The following is a 26331-nucleotide window of genomic DNA, read 5'->3' as shown; positions in this document are numbered from 1 at the left end:
GGATATATGGTTTATTTACACATTATAGACTTCCTGAGCCTATGATGGGGGGGGGGGAGAGTTCACAGTAGTAACACCCCTAATGTCTTTAGATTTTTTCCTCTTAGCTGTAGCCTTGAATTCAAACAGACATTCAAACTTTGCTCTCTGACTCTTTCTCCAGCTTGCTGCTTTATTTCTAGGTCGCATCAGTGCAAACTTTGAACTCTAAACCCAGGCATGGTCCTTCCAACCAATTGAGGGAGTAGCCCCAACTATTTTGTGTCTCACATAGAGCCCCCTTTCCCTTGTTCTCCTAATGGCCCATCACCCAGGCAATCACCACAACACAGGAAGGTAGATTAGCCCAGTGTTTCCCAACCAGTGTGCCTCCAGATGTTTTGGGACTACAACTCCCATCATTCCTGACCACTGGTCTTGCTAGCTAGGGATGATGGGAGTTGTAGTCCCAAAACATCTGGTGGCACACTGGTTGGGAAACACTGGATTAGCCTATATATTAACATTTGCTGAATCCAAGGGTTAGAAAGATCTGATATGCAGCCCACTTTCCTCTTTCCTAGCCAAATTCTAAACTCTATATAAAATGATATAATATTTAAAGCTACAATACTCAACAGCAAGGAGAAGAAATAGCAGAATATGAGCTGTTTATGTACAATGAATGATTGTATACCATTTGAAAAAAGTAATATTTCAAGGTAGAAAAAAGTAATATTTCCCTACATAGAAATTTTATTTCATTAGATATATTATGACCCCAAAATTCTCCAAGGGGAATCCTACTTACATGAATGAAGGTGTTAATGTGGAGTTCATTGGAGTCTCCTGACCTTCTGAATCTACAGTGAAAGATGTGCTGACCGCCTCTTTCCCTGTTTCCAATTCACTTGAGGTTTTTCATTCCTATTGGCTCAAAAGATCTGTCTCGTTTTCTCATTGATAACCTAGTGCTCAATTCCTACCCCAATTGTTCAGTTCAGTTGTTCATAAAATGATGTGCCACCAAGGACACAGCCCAGTGCCCCTTTTCGGTGCTACTTTTCAAGAAACAGAGGTGACGGAACTCTGCCTGAATGCCACCACCTGAGAGGTGGCAGAACTGAGGTCTGGCTGAAAGAAAGCCCAGCCTCTTCTGTCAATGTGATAAGTTGGTATCAGTCTCTTATTTGGTACCCTGCCAACTTACTACCAAACCTAGCACATCAGCAATCAACCCACGAGGCCTTTATGATTCCGTCCCAGCCCAAGTCATTCCTGGTTGTAATTAAGTGTACAGACGGCGAGCATTTTGCGTGTTCCTGATGGACCTGTGACAGCCGACACACACATCATTTTTGGCCCTGAAAGGTTGTGGAACAGAGGTGGAACAGGTGAGACTACTAATTCATGTAATGACACATACTCCACACCACTGGAGAATTGCTGGTACTCCATCTGACCTGTACACATTTATAATTTCACCACTAAAAAAAGGTTTGAAAATGCAACAACACAGAAGCATTTATCCAGGCTCTGACTACAGAGAGGCAAGCAACCTGAAGAGTAAAACAAGCAAGAGCAAGAATGAAGCCATCTGGCATTGAGGGGGATGGGAATCAACCCCCAAAGAGCTTCCCATTCTCCCCTCCTTCCTCGTGCAATTCTCCAGCTTTATCTTTTGTTTCTTCTCTTTTTATTATTATTTGCTATTTGAGCATATTGCCAAGAAGCAGAGGTCATCATTGGACAAAAAACCAGAGGAATCCAGCCCAACCCAAAATGATTGAAATCTCAAACACGTATTGAGTGTTTGACATATTTATTTCCCTTTAAATTAGCTGGGAATTTATTTAGCTCTTTCACTTTCTTTGATGTGGTCCTGTGGTTGTGGTAATTGTTTATCTCGGCTGCTAAGGGCAAATCATTATAATAAGCTTTCCTTAATGTTATATTTAATGAATATAGCCTTTTCCCCAACTTAAAGTGGTGTGCTGAGTCTTCCTTGGTGTGGATGTGATGGCAAAACATTTTTATCCAGATTATCTGTCAGATTTAAAGTATTGAAGAAAGCAGGGGGAGGGGAGAGACAGAACATGTCCTTCATAAACCTTTCAGTACTCAGTGCTTATATTTTGTGACTGTTTTTATGTTCAGTTTTTAAAGGATTTCCACAGACGTATCTTTAAGAACCTCCATCAGAGTGGGGCAGGATGTACATTAACGCATCCAAATGCAGGGGAAAAAGATTGTATTAGACATCTCTGCTACTGAAAAGGTGTGGGAAAGAGTATGAGGGCAGAATAGCACAGTGCCAACGTATAAGAATAACAAATGCAGACTTCCCAATGAGGAGAGGAAAAGAGACAGTGGATTTGGAATAGCTGAAAATAGGAGATAGAGGAGGTTTCTGGGTCTTGTTTTCAGGGATACATACAAGTCTCTGAACTAAATATTATATACAGAGACACAGAGGTTTGATTTGTTCATTATTTTCTTCTTATTACGTGCTCCCTATTGTTCAGCTCAGGTCTCAGCAAAATAATATAACATTTTGGGGAAAATATGCAACCCAACAACCCAGCACTGGAGGCTAAGATAGAGAAGATCTCCACAGCCACCATGTATTTCCCCTTTGAGCTCATGTAGGCAGGAACAAAGGATAACCAAACACTGCAAAAGACCAACATGCTGAAAGTGATGAACTTGGCTTCGTTGAAACTGTCAGGTAATTTCCGGGCAAGGAAAGCCACAGTGAAACTGACCAAAGCTAGGAAGCCCATGTAGCCCAAGACACAGTAAAAGAAGGTCACCGTCCCCTCATTGCACTCCAGTACAATTTCTTCAGCCACTGACTTCATGTCAGCATTAGGGTATGGAGGAGAGTTCACCAGCCATAGAGTGCAGATGACTGCCTGGATAAGGAAGCAGGAGAGGACAATAGAGTTTGCCAGTCCTTTCCCCACACACCTCCTCATCCTGGATCCTGGTTTTGTGGCCATGAAAGCCAGAACCACAGTGATGGTTTTTGCCAGAACACAAGAAACGGCCACTGAGAAGATGATGCCAAAAGCAGTTTGTCGGAGGAGACACGTCACCTTGTCAGGATATCCGATGAACAGTAACGCAGAAAGGAAGCAAAGCAAGAGGGAGATGAGCAGAGCGTAGGTGAGGTCCCGGTTGTTGGCTTTCACAATGGGAGTGTCCCTGTGCTTCACAAATATTTCTAGTACCAGTGCTGTAATGAAAGCAAAGGAAATAGCAGAACAGGCTAAGCTGAGGCCTAAAGGTTCTTCAAAGGACAAGAAAGTTGCACGCTTTGGAATACATATAGTCTTATGTTTGTTTGGATACTTTTCATCTTCACATTCATAGCAGTCATTCATGTCTGAGAAAGAAAAACATGGTTCTTAATCCCAAAAATATGACCAATATGTGACTGCTTGTAAATACATAATTAAAATGAATGATTTAAAAAGTTTACAAGGAGTTTTAAAAAATAAAGACTAAAATGATGGAACCAAGTCCTTCTCACCTATCTGATGTAGAATACTGATTGAGGCAAAATGCAAGAGGGAGGGCCACAAAGAAACAGAAGTCACCAGAAATAGAAGTCACTGAAACAGAAGTCACCAGATCCCCACATATAGTGAGATGGTGGGGAGGGGCACCACTCAAAAAGGTGGTGGGAAACTGGACTGTTTATGACTGCATTTGGTCTTGCAGGAAGATTTTACGACTGTTTATGACTGCAAATTGGTTCCACAGGAAAAGCAATGGGTATAATAAGATAAGAATCCAATGTTTTTATTTAAACCAGGTTTCTCCATTGTTTTAAATTTGGTGATAAATTGCAGTTCAGCAACTTCTCTTTCCAGTCTATTTCTGAAATTCTTTTGTAATAAGACAGCTACTTTATGTAGGGATCTGGTGACTTCTCTTTCAGTGTATCTGAAGAAGTGTGCATGCACACAAAAGCTCATAACAATGACAAACTTAGTTGGTCTCTAAGGTGCTACTGGAAGGAATTTTTTATTTTATTTTGTTCAGATTTTCCTGTCACTGCTCAAGTTGCTCATATTTAAAGGTAAAGGATCCCTGACCATTAGGTCCAGTCGTGACCGACTCTGGGGTTGCGGCGCTCATCTTGCGTTATTGGCCGAGGGAGTCGGCGTACAGCTTCTGGGTCACATGGCCAGCATGACTAAGCCGCTTCTGGCGAACCAGAGCAGCACATGGAAACACCGTTTACCTTGCAGTTTGATGTGCTTTCGAACTGCTAGGTTGGCAGGAGTAGGGACCAAGCAACGGGAGCTCACCCCGTCGCGGGGATTTGAACCGCCAACCTTCTGATCGGCAAGCCCTAGGCTCTGTGGTGTAACCCACAGCACCACCTGCTCATATTTACTTACTCCTTAATTAAGGAGTAATTGTGTACTTGAGACTTTGCAAATTTTTACATTTGAAGACTTCATCAATACCTTTCAACTGTTTTCTGGATTTAAGCATTTCACACTTCTCTAAACATTATGGCACAATTCTCTGAAGTTTAAGGGCATCAAAATACATGTTTAAACATGTTACCTGAAAGTAAATGCACATTCAAATATCATTTTAAGGAAAAATATATTATTTGTAAGCCTGGATGGGGGAGATATGATGACATACTCCCAGTTGTTACAGAATCCTCCTGGCTAATCTGAAAATCCATTTTATACTAATCCTGTTCAACCTGGTGGATCATTCTATAGGATTCTTCCTTAATAACAGCATTCAACACCCACAATCACAAATTATCACTCACCCCCACCCCCACCCTTTCACTGTGTCCCTTTTCTGAAAGATTTCTCAATATTTCATGAACTGTCAAAAGGAATCTTGGTGAATGCATGATTCCATATGCATGTTCTCAATTAGAGGCAACAAGCTACAAATATAGGCATTAAATTTCTTACCCTCCTGGTCTGAAATCTTCCCTTCTGGACATGGGATGCAATCGTAGCAGCAAAATGCTTCCCCCTCCTTCACTTTCCTGCAAAAACCAGGCCGGCAGCTCTCAGTACATACAGAGATAGGCTGTGTCTAGAATACAAATGAAAGAAAGAGATGTATAAAATAAGTGGACTCAAAGAAAAGCTAAAAGGGGAAGTTAAGCATTTCCTCAATTCACTTAATGTTGTTGTTTAGTCGTTTAGTCGTGTCCGACTCTTCGTGACCCCATGGACCATAGCATGCCAGGCACTCCTGTCTTGCACTGCCTCCCGCAGTTTGGTCAAACTCATGTTCGTAGCTTCGAGAACACTGTCCATCCATCTTGTCCTCTGTCGTACCCTTCTCCTAGTGCCCTCAATCTTTCCCAACATCAGGGTCTTTTCCAAGGATTCTTCTCTTCTCATGAGGTGGCCAAAGTATTGGAGCCTCAGCTTTACGATCTGTCCTTCCAGGGAGCACTCAGGGCTGATTTCCTTAAGAATGGATAGGTTTGATCTTCTAGCAGTCCATGGGACTCTCAAGAGTCTCCTCCAGCACCATAATTCAAAAGCATCAATTCTTCGGCGGTCAGCCTTCTTTATGGTCCAGCTCTCACTTCCATACATCACTACTGGGAAAACCATAGCTTTAACTATACGGACCTTTGTCGGCAAGGTGATGTCTCTGCTTTTTAAGATGCTGTCTAGGTTTGTCATCGCTTTTCTCCCAAGAAGCAGGCGTCTTTTAATTTCGTGACTGCTGTCACCATCTGCAGTGATCAAGGAGCCCAAGAAAGTAAAATCTCTCACTGCCTCCATTTCTTCCCCTTCTATTTGCCAGGAGGTGATGGGACCAGTGGCCATGATCTTGGTTTTTTTGATGTTGAGCTTCAGACCATATTTTGCGCTCTCCTCTTTCACCCTCATTAAAAGGTTCTTTAATTCCTCCTCGCTTTCTGCCATCAAGGTTGTGTCAGCTGCATATCTGAGGTTGTTGATATTTCTTCCGGCAATCTTAATTCCGGCTTGGGATTCATCTAGTCCAGCCTTTCGCATGATGAATTCTGCATATAAGTTAAATAAGCACGGAGACAATATACAACCTTGTCGTACTCCTTTCCCAATTTTGAACCAATCAGTTGTTCCATATCCAGTTCTAACTGTAGCTTCTTGTCCCACATAGAGATTTCTCAGGAGACAGATGAGGTGATCAGGCACTCCCATTTCTTTAAGAACTTGCCATAGTTTGCTGTGGTCGACACAGTCAAAGGCTTTTGCATAGTCAATGAAGCAGAAGTAGACGTTTTTCTGGAACTCTCTAGCTTTCTCCATAATCCAGTGCATGTTTGCTATTTGGTCTCTGGTTCCTCTGCCCTTTCAAAATCCAGCTTGCACTTCTGGGAGTTCTCGGTCCACATACTGCCTAAGCCTGCCTTGTAGAATTTTAAGCATAACCTTGCTAGCGTGTGAAATGAGCGCAATTGTGCGGTAGTTGGAGCATTCTTTGGCATTGCCCTTCTTTGGAATTGGGATGTAGACTGATCTTCTCCAATCCTCTGGCCATTGTTGAGTTTTCCAAACTTGCTGGCATATTGGGTGTAGCACCTTAACAGCATCATCTTTTAAAATTTTAAATAGTTCAGCTGGAATATCATCACTTCCACTGGCCTTGTTATTAGCAGTGCTTTCTAAGGCCCATTTGACTTCACTCTCCAAGATGTCTGGCTCAAGGTCAGCAACCACACTACCTGGGGTGTACGAGACCTCCATATCTTTCTGGTATAATTCCTCTGTGTATTCTTGCCACCTCTTCTTGATGTCTTCTGCTTCTGTTAGGTCCTTACCACTTTTGTCCTTGATTATGGTAATCTTTGCACGAAATGTTCCTTTCATATCTCCAATTTTCTTGAACAGATCTCTGGTTTTCCCCATTCTATTGTTTTCCTCTATTTCTTTGCATTGCTCATTTAAGAAGACCCTCTTGTCTCTCCTTGCTGTTTTTTGGAAATCTGCATTCAGCTTCCTGTATCTTTCCCTATCTCCCTTGCATTTTGCTTGCCTCCTCTCCTCCGCTATTTGTAAGGCCTCGTTGGATAGCCATTTTGCTTTCTTGCATTTCCTTTTCCTTGGGATGGTTTTCGTTGCTGCCTCCTGTATAATGTTACGAGCCTCCATCCATAGTTCTTCAGGCACTCTGTCCACCAAATCTAAATCCTTAAACCTGTTCCTCGCTTCCACTGTGTATTCATAAGGGATTTGATTCAGATTGTATCTTACTGGCCCAGTGGTTTTTCCTACTTTCTTCAGTTTAAGCTGGAATTTTGCTATAAGAAGCTGATGATCTGAGTTACAGTCAGCTCCAGGTCTTGTTTTTGCTGACTGTATAGAGCTTCTCCATCTTTGGCTGCAGAGAATATAATCAATCTGATTTCGATGCTGCCCATTTGGTGATATCCATGTGTAGAGTCGTCTCTTGTGTTGTTGGAAGAGAGTGTTTGTGATGACCAGCTTGTTCTCTTGACAGAACTCTATTAGCCTTTGCCCTGCTTCATTTTGAACTCCAAGGCCAAACTTGCCAGTTGTTCCTTTTATCTCTTGATTCCCTACTTTAGCATTCCAATCCCCTGTAATGAGAAGAACATCCTTCTTTGGTGTCATTTCTAGAAGTTGTTGTAGGTCTTCATAGAATTGGTCAATTTCACTTTCTTCAGCACCGGTAGTTGGTGCATAAACTTGGATTACTGTGATGTTAAAAGGTCTGCCTTGGATTCGTATCGAGATCATTCTGTCATTTTTGAGATTGCATCCCATTACAGCTTTTGCCACTCTTTTGTTGACTATGAGGGCCACTCCATTTCTGCTACAGGGTTCTTGCCCACAGTAGTAGATATGATAGTCACCCGAACTGAATTCGCCCATTCCCTTCCATTTTAGTTCACTGATGCCCAGGATGTCGATATTTATTCTTGTCATCTCATTTTTGACCACATCCAGCTTACCTCCACTCATGGTTCTTACATTCCAGGTTCCTATGCAATATTTTTCTTTACAGCATCGGACTTTCCTTTCGCTTCCAGGCATATCCGCAACTGAGCGTCCTTTCGGCTTTGGCCCAGCCGCTTCATCAGCTCTGAATCTACTTGTACTTGTCCTCTGCTCTTCCTCAGTAGCATGTTGGACGCCTTCCGACCTGAGGGGCTCATCTTCCAGCGTCATAACTTTTATATGCCTGTTGTCTTTGTCCATGGAGTTTTCTTGGCAGGGATACTGGAGTGGCTTGCCAGTTCCTTCTCCAGGTGGATCACGTTTAGTCAAAACTCTCCACTATGACCTGTCCATCTTGGGTGGCCCTGCATGGCATAGCTCATAGCTTCTCTGAGTTATTCAAGCCCCTTTGCCACGACAAGGCATTGATCCATGAAGGGGAATTCACTTAATAGCTTGTTTCAATTCCGTTTTGACTCATTTTCTGACATTTCCGAGTGACTCCATCTGCAAACTCAAATAAATTGTTGTTTTTTGCAGTTACTGATGTAGACAGTAAAGTTTTTAATATCCTCTATAGTCAGGGTTCTTTCTGCCACTGTGACATTAAGGGTTGTGGTGGTGTCCCTTACCACAAATTAAGCCTCAAAGTTATACACATGCTGTTCTAAAACATTGAAACATGGCATGCATTATCTGCCTTGTGAGGTCTACAAATGTGAAAAAAACTTTAAACCAATTTTGTAAAAAGAGCCACAGTTTATAAAGTGCTGAACATTGACATATGGACCATTTTTAAACTGAAATATTTATACCTGCAATCCATAGGTCTTAACTAGCCTGTCAAAGCCATTACCTTGACAAAGGAACCAGTTCAGCAAACTTCCCTTTATTTATTCTCCCCTCACTGATGCAGGAGCCCAGAATTGTAATGTGAACCAGGGTTTCATCCAAACTGATCCTCCAAATTCATAACAATATATTCAGTATTATCAAAATCTGTTTAGTATTCACTTCTTCGAGTTGTCAGTTAACATATTTACTTTCAGTGTAATTGCAACCAATATAGAGGCTGTGCATGAAGCTTATAACCATAATTCATAGGTTGTGCCATCTATAATCCAATTTCAGTGAGAGCCAGTGTGGTGGAGTGGTTAAGAACGGTAGACTCGTAATCTGGTGAAACAGGTTCGCATCTCCGCTCCTCCACATGCAGCTGCCGGGTGACCTTGGGGTAGACACACTTCTTTGAAGTCTCTCAGCCTCACTCACCTCACAGAGTGTTTGTTGTGGGGGAGGAAGGGAAAGGAGAATGTTAGCCGCTTTGAGACTCCTTCGGGTAGTGATGAAGCGGGATATCAAATCCAAACTCTTCTTCACAAAGGCTGAATAATCAACAAGGAAATTATCTTTGTACGTTATGTTAAAGTGTTCACATTTTTAAAAAAGGCTAATCTTAACATCCTACCTGGTTAAACCAATTGTGCCATTTTATGGCTCCCTCATTGATGGTCAACGCTTGCTGTGGAGGAGCCAGGGAATCCACCCCTCCAACTTTCACTTTCTGAAAGGATTGGTTGGCGGAAACAATCCAATTGGTAATATCGAATCCAGCTAGTATCTCCCCATTCTGGTCCAAGGAAATCTTGTCCCCAGCGCTGTTGTTAAATGAGATACCCCTCAGAAAATGATGAAGCTAGATTGAAAAGGAAAGAGAAAGTATAGAAAAGGCTTCAATTTAGCAAGAGACAATCATGATGTTCACTTTCATGTCAGTTTTTCTAATATCCACCTTGGAGAAAAGCAGTTTTCTTTTCATTGTTATATATATATATATATATATATATATATATATATATATATATATATAATTTAAGTCAAGCCTTTCTCATTTGGAAGTTCATTTTAAATTAAATTAAGATCTACTACAGCAAATTCACACACAGCCATATGAAGCTTTATTAACAGAAAGTGGGTGCTCTGTTCATTTTGTCATAAAATGACAAAAATATAAAAATGTATAGACTCTATATCTATGCTATGTGATATATTATTCCTTTGATACTCCAACTTCAGAGATAAATGGGGAATCAGCCCCATGCTCATCTAAGAGGTTGGAATGAATAGTTGAAGGAACGGGTTGAAGAAGGAATGATGATAAAGGCAAAGTCTAGAAGTTGCCTATATCATGCGTGGACATAGCTGCCAAGTTATCCCCTTTTTTACAGGGATTTTCCCTTATGCTGAATAGGCTTCCTCGCGAGAAAAGCGAAAACTTGGCAGCTATGTGCGTGGATAGAATTCATTTTCTTTTGCTCCCTTCCAGTATTTCTAGTTTAAGTTCCAACATTTTAAAAGAAGTAATTTAAAACATTTAAAATTAAAAAAAACTAGAAGTAAAATGAAAGATTAAATAATGTCAACACCCATGTGACTGGGCAGGTTTGCCTGAACAAATACAGGTGCCTAAATGTATACAGTGAAGGTGTTTGTCTGATGTCAATAGGCAGGGAATTCTAGTAGGCTGTATTTGAACTAAGAAAAACATGTGGAGAAGTTCCTATTTGTCACTATGTGCATTTCAAGAGATATATAGCAACTATCACATGACCAAAGGGCATTGAATTGAGGAAGTGGTTTGGGGGCACTTGGGGAAGAATTCAGGAGCACCTGCCGTGGTTGCTTAGGAAAAAAGACAGTTAACCTAACAGAAAGATAGAGAAGGCAAACAGAACATGTTTTGAACCTCTTTCAGGAAGGGTGTTCAGCCCAGTACCTGCCACAGTGGTTGTTTGTGGAACTTCATTCCTCCATTGATCATTACTGGTCTGTGTTTGACATGGGATGTAGCCATGGCATGTAAAGCATGGGCCACAGCATAAACAGCATTGTAGATGTTGTAGCTGTGGCTGGTCATTCTCATTTCAAAGAAAGGACCAGGAAGACTCTCCAGCTCCTCTTGCCCAGTGCAAATATCCCCCTTTACGCTGCCAACAACTTGATTTGGAAATACACAGCCAAATGCCTGTTGCCAGAAGTCCAAAATAAAGCCATCACCTTTTGGGCTGGAAGGGTTTTTGCTCTGGACAAATTGACGAAATCCTGGTGGATCATTTGAGTGAGTTGTGAATGAGAGAACCCCATGGAGTATTTCTGTATCCCAAGTCCGTTGATAGACAAAAGAACTGAGCTCCACCTGAGCTGTCATAAGCCACACTTTACCTTTTGGCATATTTGAACTTTGTTCCAGTTCTGATTGGTAAGGAAACCATCTAAAATATGCCAAAGAATTTGATTCTCCATAAAACAAAATCACATTGGCTTTGCTATTATGTATTTTTTCATATATTTTTACCCCCATTTGAAACAAACTGAAAATTTCAGTAATATAAGTAGGTTTGTGACTTCTTTCTATGAAAGCAAAACAGATGCCACTCTGGGAAAAAAGGGGAACCACCGTTTGCACAAATCTTTCTGCATTCTCATCAGAGAAGGTAAGGATCCCAATCCATATCCACCTGAAATGCAGAAGCAAAGACAGGATCCCCTTATACTGGCGGGTTTCTTTGGGCGCCATCTGGTAGAAGAAAAGGCCTGGGGTTTTATCATTCATCACTGAAGCAGGGCCATATATGAGCTAAACATAGTTTTGGTAGGAGGAGAAAGAGACAGAAGCAACAATAACTTTTATAGATATTATATTTTTGTATTACAAGCATCAGTGGGGCAATTTCCAATTGGGCCTTTCAATCCTCGCCAGTTGGGCTGCCCATGCTATTTTTGCTAAGCCAAGTGACAGTCACCTGCCAATCAACTGTTATCATATATCAGGTAATGACTAGGCCAAAAGAGACACCCACAACAATAACTTACGTGCTATCTAGGGTTTATTTCTTAGTTTGGATCTGCCATTAGCATGGCCCACATGATTATTTGAAATGTCCACATTTATTAATCCAAATATATCTAGATGTGTTAAATTCCCACAAGATGACAAAGAGATACGTATCTCACCTGTGGAAACTTATAGATATCCAATATTGTTGCCACATGAAGGGAAGTTAGGGGGTCCAGTCCCCCAATGATGGCTATCAAGTTTTTCTTGATGTCACAGATGTAGTTGGGGACAAATGTTTCCAGAGTGGATATGAGCAACATTGTGGCATGAGAGGTCCATTTGGCATGGAAATAACTGTCATAGATGCAGAAGCCTAAAGTGACATTGGGTAAGAGCTGAGGGTTTTCGTTGATCTCCTTCACTGCAAATTGCAAGGCCAGGATATGCTGGTAGTTCTTAGGTACCACACTAAAAATAGAGTTTTGTTTTCTATCAGGAGGGCATGTAACACTTGGTAAATTTTCCCACTGCTCAGTTCTACATCATCCTCATTAGTATTATTTATTACTGCAATTATTGAAGGTTTTTGTTTTTCCAGGGAGAGGGAGCTCTTGAACATGTATCACTACAATTCATCCTCAGTCTTGCCTACAATGGTAGAAAAGGAATGTAGGGGAAAACTCTACGGGAGGGGATCCCAGATTTTAAAATATCCATGATGTACATTTTTAATGCTGGCTTTATCATCTCTGTAGAAGTCCTGCCCTTATTTCACTCTCTTGGGGCCCTGAAGCAAAAGTGATGCAATTATTTCTACAACAAAATTACATGTCTTCATAGGATACCTGAATGTTTAACTCAGTGTGGAAAGTGGAAACAATTTTTTAAACTAGTGGAGATCCTCCTGACCACATTTCTCCCACATCACATCTCCTTCGACCCAAACAGTAGTTCTGCCTCTAGGACAAGGGTGCAGAACTGTGGCCCTCCAGGTGTTGCTGTCCAACAATGTCCATTATTATTAATGCAACTGATGGAGTCAAACAACCACCGCACGGCCACAGTTTATCCACCCCTCCTCTAAAATTCATTTCTGCAGTGTCCAAAGTGGGAATCAAAATGTAGAAGTGAAATTATACAGGTCTTACTTTAGCTCTTCAAGCAATGTTGGTGGGGGTTTTTCACTGAAGGCTATTGAACTGGAGACGATGATGCTGTGAGAGGCTATGCCACCAAGGATGAGGTCTCCTTCCTGATGATACTGATGAAGTGGAGTGTGTGGATCATGGATGTGGCATTTAACAATGGGAGGTTTGCATATTGCATTAGGAAATAGAATCAGCAGCAAGACCAATAATTCCACCATCTTTGGTACATTTTCCGCTATACACTAATATCCTCCTTGTACTTTTACAGCCTTCGAGACTGAAGTAGTCTGGCCTGATTGACCCTTTACTCTGCTCATATGTCTGAAATCCAGACAGTGAAAACAGATGAAAAAAATAGTGATGACAGGTTTCTGATTCCTAAGTCTAGCTGTGATTGCTGGAGGTAAAGACTTCTCCAACCTCCAACATTCAGATGTTTTGCACCACTAGTCACAGCATTCACAACAGGCTGCAGGTGTTGGGGTTGTGATCCAGAACAGTCAAAGGGCACCAGACTTTGAAAGGCTCTGTTTTAATACCTTTCACAGACTTTCTCATTAGCTTGGATAGTGTACTGTGCAAATCCATGAGGTGGTTTGGTAAATGGGAACATTAATTATAGTTATTTGGATAATTAAAGGGAAGATAGTCACTTGTGTGTTTTTCTGAACAGAAGTTTTCATTTCCTCTTAGCTGCATATGGTTTTGGTTTACAGTAATAAACAAAATGGGGGAAAATACTGAAAATAGAAGCCTTTGGTCTCAAGAGAGGGAGGAAATTGAAGCTCCTCATTTAGACAATGTGACAGTGTCATGGATGGGCGCAAATGTCTAGCCTATACAATATAGAAAAGAGAAACTAGTGCATTCTTCAATACTTCCTTCTAATTAAACGATCCCCATTGTTCAGTTCAGGTCTCAACAAAATAATGTAGTCCAGATGTACCAATATGGAAGGGAGGGAGAGGATACTCAGTTAATAACAAGAAGAATTCGGGGTATGCCCAGGAAGTGTTGGGAGATGCATCATAGCTGTGAAGTTTTCCCTTTTCTCGTGAGGAAGCCTATTCAGCATAAGGGAAATTCCCTTAAAAAGGGGGAAAACTTGACAGCTATGAGATGCATGCACACATAATTTAGCCTTGAACCTCTATAAAGATGTATGAGAGATGTATGAGAGATGTATGTTTGATGTATGCATGTATGAGAGATGGCTCTGTTTTGTGAGTAAACACATGGTGCCCTTAAAATGTGCCTAAACAGTTCTAAACTCAGAAATTCACAACACAGACAATTTCAAAAGCAACCTTTTATTACAGTAGGGTGGTGGGTAATGAGGTTTCAGCCACTATGTTATAATCAATGCAATGTAATGCTTTCATGGGTGTATTTTAATTCTAATATTCTAATTCATTCACACTCCATAATCTCAAGAGATAAGAGTTCATTCAAAGTAGTGAAACATAACCCTATGGTTTGAACCACTCACGGGGAAACCCCATGGGATCACTAGAAGTGGGCCTTTCTTCCTACCCATTGCCACCGCGGATCCAGCCAAATGTCCCTTCCCCCAACTTAAAATGATGTCTTGGGTTTTCCTTGGTTTGAGAGTGATGGCAAAACATTTTTACCCAGATCATCTGTCAAATTTACAGTTTTGAAGAAAGCAAGTGGGAAAAAAGATAGAGCAGGTCCTTCATAAACCTTATAGTACTCAGTGTGTTATCTTTTGTGACTGTTTTTATGTGCAGTTTTTAAAAGATTTCCTGAAACTTGTCCTTAAAAAAAATCTCCACTAGAATGGGGCAGGATATACATTAACAAAGCCACATGCAGAAAAATAAGATGGGATTAGACATGGTAAAGCTGTGGGAAATAGCATCAGGGTAGAATAGTACAGTGCCGAGGCCGAAGAACAACAAACGCAGACTTCACAGTGAGCAGAGGAAAAGGTACAGTAGATCTGGTATTGCTGAATATGGTGGACTCAGTACGTTGAAAGAGTGGAGATTTGCAGGTAAAAATATGCTTAGTTGGCATCTGCACAGCCAACCTGATCTCTGTGTGAAATCTGTGGCCCTGGATTGGGCTGGCGAAGGGAACAACTGCCCTGTCTTGTGTCTATGCTCAGAGCAATTTGGGGGCAAGGCTAATATTTAATTGGTGTTTTAAGAATTCTGATTAACGTTGGAAGCAGGCAGGGAAAGGAGACCCACCACCTCCTTCCCACTTTCCAACTAACAGCAGAGGAGTGTTAGATCCTGTGAGGTGGTTGCCCAAAGAGGATTCTGGGTGCTTCTTTTCAGGGATGCATACAAATCTCTGAACTAAATATTATAGCCAATGATACAGACTTCTGATTTCTTCGGCATTTTCTTCTTGGCTATCCCCCCCCTTTAAACATCTTTATTTAAAGTTCAAAAAGTTCATAATTATATGTGCACTAAACATGGTGAGACATAAAGAAAAGAGAGAAAAAGAAAAAGAGAAAAGAGAAAAATTTGTTCTTATGTTTTAGGTTATATAAGTCTTCAATCCAATCATAGATTACAGAGCCACACTTTTATTTTTCCAATTCATCAGTATCAGTCTTTTTGCTGTGGTAAGGGCATGGAGAGTCCACTCGTATTATTCCATGTACTTGGTATATAATTCAAGAAGATATTTTGCTCTGTAAATGTAAATGTATACAGTTCTGTTGATAGTTTCAGTTACTTTCTGCCAAAAATCTTTCAATATATGATTATCCCTATTGCATCTCCAACAGTTAGATACCTTAGATAGCCCTTTTTAAAACAACCATAATGGGATCCAGTATATTCTAAATATTATTTCTTGTTGTATGAGCCTCAATTTAAGCAGTAAAAACAGTTTCCCACTGTGTGGTCGAAATTGAGATCTCTAATTCCAATCCTCCCTCAATACCTGTATATCAAATTGGTTTGCTAGTAACAAAGATTTATATATGTCAATGGCTGCTTTTTTGTTGTGTAAGAATCAACCAACTGCTTCAATATCTCTGGGGTCTCTGAGGCTGTAAAAGCTGCTTCTTGGTAGATGGTGGGTTGCAAGTGTTTTATCTGGAGATATTTCCTTTGAACATTTGTAGGCAATCTGTATTTGTCTCTTAAGATTGAATATGTAGAAAATTCTTCCTCTTCCTTTATCAGCTGGTCTAATGTTAATATACCCAAATTCAGCTACCTCTTCCATATGAAAAATAAGTCATGTCAGACTAATCTGATCTCATTTTTTGACAGAATTACAAGCCTGGTAGATGAAGGGAACGCTGTGGATGTAGCCTATCTTGATTTCAGCAAGGCCTTTGACAAGGTGCCCCATGATATTCTTGTAAAGAAGCTGGTAAAATGTGAGCTAGACAATGCTACCATTCAGTGGATTTGTAGCTGGATTACTGACCGAACCCAAAGGGTGCTCATCAATGGCTCCTCCTCATCCTGGAGAGTAGTGACTAGTGGGGTGCCACAGGGTTCTGTCTTGGGCCCAGTCTTGTTCAACATCTTTATCAATGACTTGGATGATGGGCTTGAGGGAATCCTGAGCAAGTTTGCAGATGACACCAAGTTGGGAGTGGTGGCTAACACCCCAGAGGACAGGATCACACTTCAGAATGACCTTAACAGATTAGACAACTGGGCCAAAGCAAACAAGATGAATTTTAACAAGGAGAAATGTAAAGTACTACACTTGGGCAAAAAAAATGAAAGGCACAAATACAGGATGGGAGACACCTGGCTTGAGAGCAGTACATGTGAAAAGGATCTAGGAGTTTTGGTTGACCACAAACTTGACATGAGTCAGCAGTGTGATGCAGCAGCTAAAAAAGCCAATGCAATTCTGGGCTGCATCAATAGGAGTATAGCATCTAGATCAAGGGAAGTAATAGTACCACTGTATTCTGCTCTGGTCAGACCTCACCTGGAGTATTGTGTCCAGTTCTGGGCACCACAGTTCAAGAAGGATACTGATGAGCTGGAACGTGTCCAGAAGAGGGCAACCAAAATGGTCAAAGGCCTGGAAACGATGCCTTATGAGGAACGGCTTAGGGAGCTGGGTATGTTTAGCCTGGAGAAGAGAAGGTTAAGGGGTGATATGATAACCATGTTCAAATATATAAAAGGATGTCATATAAAGGAGGGAGAAAGGTTGTTTTCTGCTGCTCCAGAGAAGCGGACACGGAGCAACGGATTCAAACTACAAGAAAGAAAATTCCACCTAAACATTAGGAAGAACTTCCTGACAGTAAGAGCTGTTCAGCAGTGGAATTTGCTGCCAAGGAGTGTGGTGGAGTCTCCTTCTTTGGAGGTCTTTAAGCAGAGGCTTGACAGCCATCTGTCAGGAATGCTTTGATGGTGTTTCCTGCTTGGCAGGGGGTTGGACTGGATGGCCCTTGTGGTCTCTTCCAACTCTATGATTCTATGATTCTATGATTCTATGACCATTTCTTTCCTGATTTTTAAAGACGAGTTTCCCCACAAAGTCATTTTGTTGTGGGAGAAAGGGTAAAATTTATATTTTGGGGACATGTGGTGCCATTTTGTTAGAACTGATGTTATTGTTTCAATAACATATTGAGTATTAATATCCTGCCCATTTTTCTAGAGGTGCTAGAAAGGAATATTCCAAAGCAGCCCAATTTGGACAGTTGTTTTCACTTATGGGTCTCCAGAATTGTGAACCTAACAGTAAATATGCTTGGTGACACATTTCTAAGACTCGGATCCTAAATCCTCCTCATTTTATCTGCATTTGCATTTTTTTGCATAGATATTCTTGGAACAAAGGCATTTTCTAAACAAAGATTAGATTTTGAGAAAGCATTTGCTCGATATGTGAATTGGAATTCCTCTTGAGATATAAACTAGTCCATGTATTAAGTTCAGTTTAAGAAATTTTTCTTCTTATTAAGTGTTCCCTATTGTTCAGCTCAGGTCTCAGCAAAATAATGTAACATTTTGGGGAAAAGATGCAACCCAACAACCCAGCACTGGAGGCTAAGATAGAGAAGATCTCCACAGCCACCATGTATTTCCCCTTTGAGCTCATGTAGGCAGGAACAAAGGATAACCAAACACTGCAAAAGACCAACATGCTGAAAGTGATGAACTTGGCTTCGTTGAAACTGTCCGGTAATTTCCGGGCAAGGAAAGCCACAGTGAAACTGACCAAAGCTAGTAAACCCATGTAGCCCAAGACACAGTAAAAGAAGGTCACCATCCCCTCATTGCACTCCAGTACAATTTCTTCAGCCACCGACTTCATGTCAGCATTAGGCAATGGAGGAGAGATCACCAGCCACACAGTGCAGATGACTGCTTGGATAAGGGAGCAGGAGAAGACAATAAAGTTTGCCAGTCCTTTCCCCACCCACTTCCTCATTCTGGATCCTGGTTTTGTGGCTATGAAAGCCAGAAGCACAGTGATGGTTTTTGCCAGAACACAAGAAACAGCCACTGAGAAGATGATGCCAAAAGCAGTTTGTCGGAGGAGACACGTCAACTTGTCAGGATATCCGATGAACAGTAATGCAGAGAGGAAGCAAAGCAAGAGGGAGATGAGCAGAGCGTAGGTGATGTCCCGGTTGTTGGCTTTCACAATGGGAGTGTCCCTGTGCTTCACAAATATTTCTAGTACCAGTGCTGTAATGAAAGCAAAGGAAATAGCAGAACAGGCTAAGCTGAGGCCTAAAGGTTCTTCAAAGGACAAGAAAGTTGCACGCTTCGGAATACATATAGTCTTATGTTTGTTTGGATACTTTTCATCTTCACATTCATAGCAGTCATTCATGTCTGAGAAAGAAAAACATGGTTCTTAATCCCAAAAATATGACCAATATGTGACTGCTTGTAAATACATAATTAAAATGAATGATTTAAAAAGTTTACAAGGAGTTTTAAAAAATAAAGACTAAAATGATGGAACCAAGTCCTTCTCACCTATCCGATGTAGAATACTGATTGAGGCAAAAGGCAAGAGGGAGGACCACAAAGAAACAGAAGTCACCAGAAATAGAAGTCACTGAAACAGAAGTCACCAGATCCCCACATATAGTGAGATGGTGGGGAGGGGCACCACTCAAAAAGGTGGTGGGAAACTGGACTGTTTATGGCCGCATTTGGTCTTGCAGGAAGATTTTACGACTGTTTATGTCTGCAAATTGGTTCCACAGAAAAAGCATTGGGTGATATGGCTAAAGATAGCTTTATCATGTATAATGAGATAAGAATCTAATGTCTTTATTTAGACCAGGTTTCTCCATTGTTTTAAATTTGGTGATAAATTGCAGTTCAGGAATTTCTCTTTCCAGTCTATTTCTGAAATTCTTTTGTAATAAGACAGCTACTTTATGTAGGGATCTGGTGACTTCTCTTTCAGTGTATCTGAAGAAGTGTGCATGCACACAAAAGCTCATACCAATGACAAACTTAGTTGGTCTCTAAGGTGCTACTGGAAGGAATATTTTGTTGTTGTTCAGATTTTCCTGTCACTGCTCAAGTTGCTCATATTTAAAGGTAAAAGACCCCTGACCATTAGGTCCAGTTGTGCCCGACTTTGGGGTTGCTGCGCTCATCTCGCATTATTGGCCGAGGGAGTCGGCGTATAGCTTCTGGGTCACATGGCCAGCATGACTAAGCCGCTTCTGGCAAACCAGAGCAGCACATGGAAACACCGTTTACCTTCCCGCCAGAGCGGTACCTATTTAACTACTTGCAGTTTGATGTGCTTTCGAACTGCTAGGTTGGCAGGAGCTGGGACCAAGCAACGGGAGCTCACCCCGTCGCGGGGATATGAACCGCCGACCTTCTGATCGGCAAGCCCTAGGCTCTGTGGTGTAACCCACAGCACCACCTGCTCATATTTACTTACTCCTTAATTAAGGAGTAATTGTGTTCTTGAGACTTTGCAAATTTTTACATTTGAAGACTTCATCAACACCTTTCAACTGTTTTCTGGATTTAAGCATTTCATACTTCTCTAAACATTATGGCACAATTCTCTGAAGTTTAAGGGCATCAAAATACATGTTTAAACATGTTACCTGAAAGTAAATGCACATTCAAATATCATTTTAAGAAAAAATATATTATTTGTAAGCCTGGATGGGGGAGATATTATGACATACTCCCAGCTGTTACAGAATCCTCCTGGCTCATCTGAAAATCCATTTTATACTAATCCTGTTCAACCTGGTGGATCATTCTATAGGATTCTTCCTTAATAACAGCATTCAACACCCACAATCACAAATTATCACTCACCCCCACCCCCACCCCACACTTTCACTGTGTCCCTTTTCTGAAAGATTTCTCAATATTTCATGAACTGTCAAAAGGAATCTTGGTGAATGCATGATTCCATGGGTGTACCCAGCATGGGGCAGGGGGGTGCAGCTGCCCCTCCCTAGAGAAGCAAAAAAAAGGGGGGCAGCTCCCACACAGCAAAAAAAAAAAAAAAAAACAACAGCCGGCAGCAGAGAGCAGAGTTGCAGTGTTCATCCTCAGTGTGGACCATTCCCTGGGACAGGTACGGATTGCTGGGTCACCTCTGTTGGTTTTTGCATCGTAAAGGTTCCCTCTAAGTCCCTTTCTAGCCAGCAGCTAAATCACTCTAATCCTAGTTTCTTTGTTTCCCTGATCGCTGTGCAGTCCCGTGTTGGGCTGAACTGCTGCTTAAGGGCTTGGCAGTTTCTAGCCAGCAGCTAAATTACCCTAATCCTACCCTACCCTACCCCCTCTTTGTGCATAGCCTCGGGCCCCTTTTATCAGATTTGTTTTGGCAATTACTCTTTCACCATATGAGAAAGCTGCATATTATTGCGGTACAGGGGGTTGGACTAGATGACCCCCAGGGTCCCATCAAAACTTTGAGGTACTATTCCTGGGTTGACAGGATAATAGTGCTGATAACCCCTATGATGCAGGTTCAATCCCCATTTGGGCAAGCTGCATATTATTGGTTGGCAGGATAGTAGTGCTGATAAAGCCAAATTTTTGCAGACCCAATCCCCATATGGGATAGGTGCATGTTATTGCATTACAGGGGGTGGGACTAGATGACCACCAGGAGCAGATGTAGCTTGGGGGGTCACTTAACACCATAATCTTCAACATTTTCTGAGGGAAAGAGGGGACCCTACCATACTCTCTTCCAGTGAGAGTACTCCTTAATTTTCCTACATCTTTAAAAGATGTGGTTATTGAATTCAGTTTTGTTCCCGGTGAAGAGTTTGTGTAGCACAGGAGTCTGCTTTAACCAGTGCACATGGTGGCAGGACTGTATATGCATTACTATACCACACAACTGCCGGTTTGTTTAGTCCAGGTACATAAAAAGGCCGCACCAAACAAACCTCAACATTTTCTTGAAACCCAAGAAAAATGATATTAGTATAGGACAGGTAATTAGAATAGAAATTTAAAAAAATTCAAGCAAATGATTGTAATAACTACCGTAATAAAACACTGCTATAATTATATATAATAAAATTTTGGTTTCATCCGCCTTTTCCGTGCTGAAATGTCACAACCTGGATGACCATGGCTTGCCCCCCCCCCCCTAGATTTGTTCCTGGGTACGCGCATGCATGATTCCATATGCATGTTCTCAATTAGAGGCAACAAGCTACAAATATAGGCAGTAAATTTCTTACCCTCCTGGTCTGAAATCTTCCCTTCTGGACATGGAATGCAATCGTAGCAGCAAAATGCTTCCCCTTCCTTCACTTTCCTACAAAAACCAGGCCGGCAGCTTTCAGTACATACAGAGATAGGCTGTGTCTAGAATACAAATGAAAGAAAGAGATGTATAAAATAAGTGGACTCAAAGAAAAGCTAAAAGGGGAAGTTAAGCATTTCATCAATTCACTTAATAGCTTGTTTCAATTGCGTTTTGACTCATTTTCTGACATTTCCGAGTGACTCAATCTGCAAACTCAAATAAATTGTTGTTTTTTGCAATTACTGTTGTAGACAGTAAAGTTTTTAATATCTTCTATAGTCAGGGTTCTTTCTGCCACTGTGACATTAAGGGTTGTGGTGGTGTCCCTTACCATAAATTAAGCCTCAAAGTTATACACAAGCTATTCTAAAACATTGAAACATGGCATGCATAATCTGCCTTGTGAGGTCTACAAATGTGAAAAAACTTTAAACCAATTTTGTAAAAAGAGCCACAGTTTATAAAGTGCTGAAAATTGACATATGGACCCTTTTTAAACTGAAATATTTATACCTGCAATCCATAGGTCTTAAATAGCCTGTCAAAGCCATTTCCTTGACAAAGGAACTAGTTCAGCAAACTTCCCTTTACAGTGGTACCTCAGTTTATGAACACAATTGGTTCCGGAAGTCTGTTCATAAACTGAAGTGTTCATAAACTGAAGCAAACTTTCCCATTGAAAGTAATGGAAAGTGGATTAATCCGTTCCAGACGGGTCCGCGGAGTACTCAACCTGAAGCATACTTAACACGAAGCATGGGTGTATTTGGTTCTGGAAGTCTGTTCATAAACTGAAGTGTTAATAAACTGAAGCGAACTTTCCCATTGAAAGTAATGGAAAGTGAATTAATCCGTTCCAGATGTGTCCACGGTGTTCGTAAACCGAAAATTCGTAAACCGAGGTGTTCATAAACCAAGGTTCCACTGTATTTATTCTCCCCTCACTGATGCAGAACCCCAGAATTGTAATGTGAAGTTGGGTTTCATCCAAACTGATCCTCCAAACTCATAACAATATATTCCATAGCATCAAAATCTGTTTAGTATTCACTTCTTCAAGTTGTCAGTTAACATATTTACTTTCAGTGTAACTGCAACCAATATAGAGGCTGTGCATGAAGCTTATAACATTAATTCATAGGTTGTGCCATCTGCAATCCAATTTCAGTGAGAGCCAGTGTGGTGTAGTGGTTAAGAGCGGGAGACTCCTAATCTGGGGAACCGGGTTCGCATCCCCGCTCCTCCATATGCAGCTGCTGGGTGACCTTGGGCTAGACACACTTCTTTGAAGTCTCTCAGCTTCACTCACCTCACAGAGTGTTTGTTGTGGAGGAGGAAGGGAAAGGAGAATGTTAGCCGCTTTGAGACTCCTTCGGGTAGTGATGAAGCAGGATATCAAATCCAAACTCTTCTTCACAAAGGCTGAATAATCAACAAGGAAAATATCTTTGTACGTTATGTTAAAGTGTTCACATTAAAAAAAAGGCTAATCTTAACATCCTACCTGGTTAAACCAATGGTGCCATTTTATGGCTCCTTCATTGATGGTCAACACTTGCTGTGGAGGAGCCAAGGAGTCCACCCCTCCAACTTTCACTCTCTGAAAGGATTGGTTTGAGGAAACGATCCAATTGGTAATATCAAATCCAGCTAGTATCTCCCCATTCTGGTCAAAGGAAATCTTGTCCCCAGCGCTGTTGTTAAATGAGATACCCCTCAGAAAATGATGGAGCTAGATTGAATAGGAAAGAGAAAGTATAGAAAAGGCTTCAATTTAGCAAGAGACAATCATGATGTTCACTTTCACGTCAGTTTTCCTAATATCCACCTTGGAGGAAAGCAGTTTTCTTTTCATTGTTCTATTTATATATATATGTATAAGATTTAAATCAAGCCTTTCTCATTTGGAAGTTCATTTTAAATTAAATTAAGATCTACTGCAGCAAATTCACACACAGCCATATAAAGCTTTATTAACAGAAAGTGGGTGCTATGTTCATTTTGTCATAAAATGAAAAAATATAAAAATGTATAGACTTTATATCTTTGCTATGTGATACATTATTCCTTTGATACTCCAACTTCAGAGATAAATGGGGAATCAGCCCCAAGCTCATCTAAGAGGTTGGAATGAATAGTTGAAGCAACAGGTTGAAGAAGGAATGATGATGAAGGCCAAGTCTATAAGTTGGCTATATCATGCTTGGATAGAATTCATTTTCTTTTGTTCTCTTCCAGTATTTCTACTTTAAGTTCCAACATTTTAAAAGAAGTAATTTAAAACATTTAAAATTAAAAAAACTAGAAGTAGGTAACCTAACGGAAAGATAAAAGGCAAACAGAACATGTTTGAACCTCTTTCAGGAAGCGTGTTCAGCCCATTACCTGCCACAGTGGTTGTTTGTGGAACTTCTTTCCTCCATTGATCATTGTTGGTCTGTGTTTGACATGGGATGTAGACAGGGCATGTAAAGCATGGGCCACAGCATAGACAGCATTGTAGATGTTATAGCTGTGGCTGGTCATTCTCATTTCAAAGTAAGGACCAGGAAGATTCTCCAGCTCCTCTTGCCCAGTGCAAATATCCCCCTTCACCCTGTCAACAACTTTATTTGGAAATACACAGCCAAATGCCTGTTGCCAGAAGTCCAAAATGAAGCCATCTCCTTTTGGATTGGAAGGGTTTGTGCTCTGGACAAATTGACGAAATCCTGGTGGATCATTCGAGTGAGTTGTGAATGAGAGAACCCCATGGAGTATTTCTGTATCCCAGGTCCGTTGATAGACAAAAGAAGTGAGCTCCACCTGGGCTGTCATAATCCACACTTTCCCTTTTGGCGTATTTGAACTTTGTTCCAGTTCTGATACGTAAGGCAACCATCTAAAAAATGCCAGAGCGTATGATTCTCCATAAAACAAGACTACACTGGCCTTGCTATCATTTATTTTGTCATGTATTTTTGCCCCCAGTTTAATCATATTGTTAATTTCAGTGACATAAGTAGGTTTGTGACTTCTTTCTATGAAGGCAAAACAGATGCCACTCTGGGAAAAAAGGGGAACCACTGTTTGCACGAATCTTTCTGCATTCTCATCATAGAAGGTAAGGATCCCAATCCATATCCACCTGAAATGCAGAAGCAAAGACAGGATCCCCTTATACTGGAGGGATTCTTTGGGCATCATCTGATAGAAGAAAAGGCCTGGGGTTTTATCATTCATCATTGGAGCAGGTCCATAAATAAGCTAAACATAGTTGTGGTAGGAGGAGAAAGAGACAGAAGCTTTTATATATTAAATTTGTGTTTTTAGAGCAACATTGGGGCAACTTTGAATTGGGCCTTCCAATCCTCACCATTTGGCCTGTGCATGCTATTTTTGCTAAGCCAAGTGACACTCACCTGCCAATCAGCTGTTATCATATCTCAGGCAATGGCAAGGCCAAACGGGACATCTGAAGGCATGACTTATTTGCTATCAGGACTTTATTTCTTAGCTTGGATTTGCTATTAGCATGTTTATTTGAAATGTGCACATTTATATATCCAAATATATCTAGATGTGTTAAATTCCTACAAGATGACAAAGAGATACATATCTCACCTGTGGAAACTTATAGATATCCAAGATTGTTGCAACATGAAGGGAAGTTTGGGGGTCCAGTCCCCCAATGATGGCCATCAAGTTTTTCTTGATGTCACAGATGTAGTTGGGGACAAAAGGGGATATGAGTAACATTGTGGCATGAGAGGTCCATTTGGCATTGAAATAACTGTCATAGATGCAGAAGCCTAAAGTGACATTGGGTAAGAGCTGCGGGTTTTCATTGATCTCCTTTACTGCAAATTGCAAGGCCAGGATATGCTGGTAGTTCTTAGGTACCACACTAAAAAGAGAGTTTTGTTTTCTATCAGGAGGGCATGTAACACTTGGTAAATTTTCCCACTGCTCAGTTCTACATCATCCTCATTAGTATTATTTATTACTGCAATTATTGAAGGTTTTTGTTTTTCCAGGGAGAGGGAGCTCTTGAACATGTATCACTACAATTGATCCTCAGTCTTCCCTACAATGGTAGAAAAGGAATGTAGGGGAAAACTCTACGGGAGGGGATCCCAGATTTTAAAATATCCATGATGTACATTGTTAATGCTGGCTTTATCATCTCTGTAGAAGTCCTGCCCTTATTTCACTCTCTTGGGGCCCTGAAGCAAAAGTGATGCAATTATTTCTACAACAAAATTACATGTCTTCATAGGATACCTGAATGTTTAACTCAGTGTGGAAAGTGGAAACAATTTCTTTAAACTAGTGGAGATCCTCCTGACCACATTTCTCCCACATCACATCTCCTTCGTCCCAAAAAGTAGTTCTCCCTCTAGGACAAGGGTGCAGAACTGTGGCCCTCCAGGTGTTGCTGTCCAACAATGTCCATTATTATTAATGCAACTGAAGGAGTCAAACAACGACCGCACGGCCACAGTTTATCCACCCCTCCTCTAAAATTCATTTCTGCAGTGTCCAAAGTGGGAATCAAAATGTAGAAGTGAAATTATACAGGTCTTACTTTAGCTCTTCAAGCAATGTTGGTGGGGGTTTTTCACTGAAGGCTATTGAACTGGAGACGATGATGCTGTGAGAGGCTATGCCACCAAGGATGAGGTCTCCTTCC

General features: G+C 41.0%; 2 protein-coding genes across 2 annotated transcripts; both read right to left on the bottom strand.

The window, feature by feature from the left end:
* Window positions 1–2468: 2468 nt before the first annotated feature.
* LOC132592976 (vomeronasal type-2 receptor 26-like) lies at window positions 2469–13138 on the bottom strand. The gene is made up of 5 exons (XM_088654760.1): window positions 12921–13138; window positions 11949–12240; window positions 9403–9630; window positions 4935–5061; window positions 2469–3367 (listed from the first exon to the last, which is right to left on the bottom strand). The coding sequence occupies exons 1-5, from the start codon at window positions 13136–13138 to the stop codon at window positions 2469–2471; spliced, it is 1764 nt and encodes a 587-aa protein (XP_088510886.1).
* Window positions 13139–17825: 4687 nt separating this feature from the next.
* Window positions 17826–25397, bottom strand: LOC148684032 (vomeronasal type-2 receptor 26-like). The gene is made up of 5 exons (XM_088654759.1): window positions 25263–25397; window positions 24045–24905; window positions 23164–23391; window positions 21592–21718; window positions 17826–18730 (listed from the first exon to the last, which is right to left on the bottom strand). The coding sequence occupies exons 1-5, from the start codon at window positions 25395–25397 to the stop codon at window positions 17826–17828; spliced, it is 2256 nt and encodes a 751-aa protein (XP_088510885.1).
* Window positions 25398–26331: the final 934 nt, after the last annotated feature.

Source organism: Zootoca vivipara, chromosome 12 (assembly GCF_965207765.1).
Source record: "Zootoca vivipara chromosome 12, rZooViv2.hap1.1, whole genome shotgun sequence".
NCBI classification, from domain to species: Eukaryota; Metazoa; Chordata; class Lepidosauria; order Squamata; family Lacertidae; genus Zootoca; species Zootoca vivipara.
The sequence above is the reverse complement of the archived record's forward strand: the minus strand, read 5'-3'. Positions and strand labels throughout refer to the sequence as shown.

Excerpts from the sequence above, each read along its gene's own strand:
- LOC148684032 (XM_088654759.1), bottom strand. The coding sequence starts at position 25,397 with ATGTTACTCATATCCCCTTTTGTCCCCAACTACATCTGTGACATCAAG. Across the intron at positions 24,906-25,262 it reads ATATCTATAAGTTTCCACAG|CTTATTTATGGACCTGCTCC; the intron begins GTGAGATATGTA and ends AACTATGTTTAG. Across the intron at positions 21,719-23,163 it reads GGCACCATTGGTTTAACCAG|ACACAGCCTATCTCTGTATG; the intron begins GTAGGATGTTAA and ends TTTGTATTCTAG.
- LOC132592976 (XM_088654760.1), bottom strand. The coding sequence starts at position 13,138 with ATGGTGGAATTATTGGTCTTGCTGCTGATTCTATTTCCTAATGCAATA. Across the intron at positions 12,241-12,920 it reads ACATTGCTTGAAGAGCTAAA|TGTGGTACCTAAGAACTACC; the intron begins GTAAGACCTGTA and ends CTCTATTTTTAG. Across the intron at positions 3,368-4,934 it reads GAAGATTTCAGACCAGGAGG|ACATGAATGACTGCTATGAA; the intron begins GTAAGAAATTTA and ends TTTCTTTCTCAG.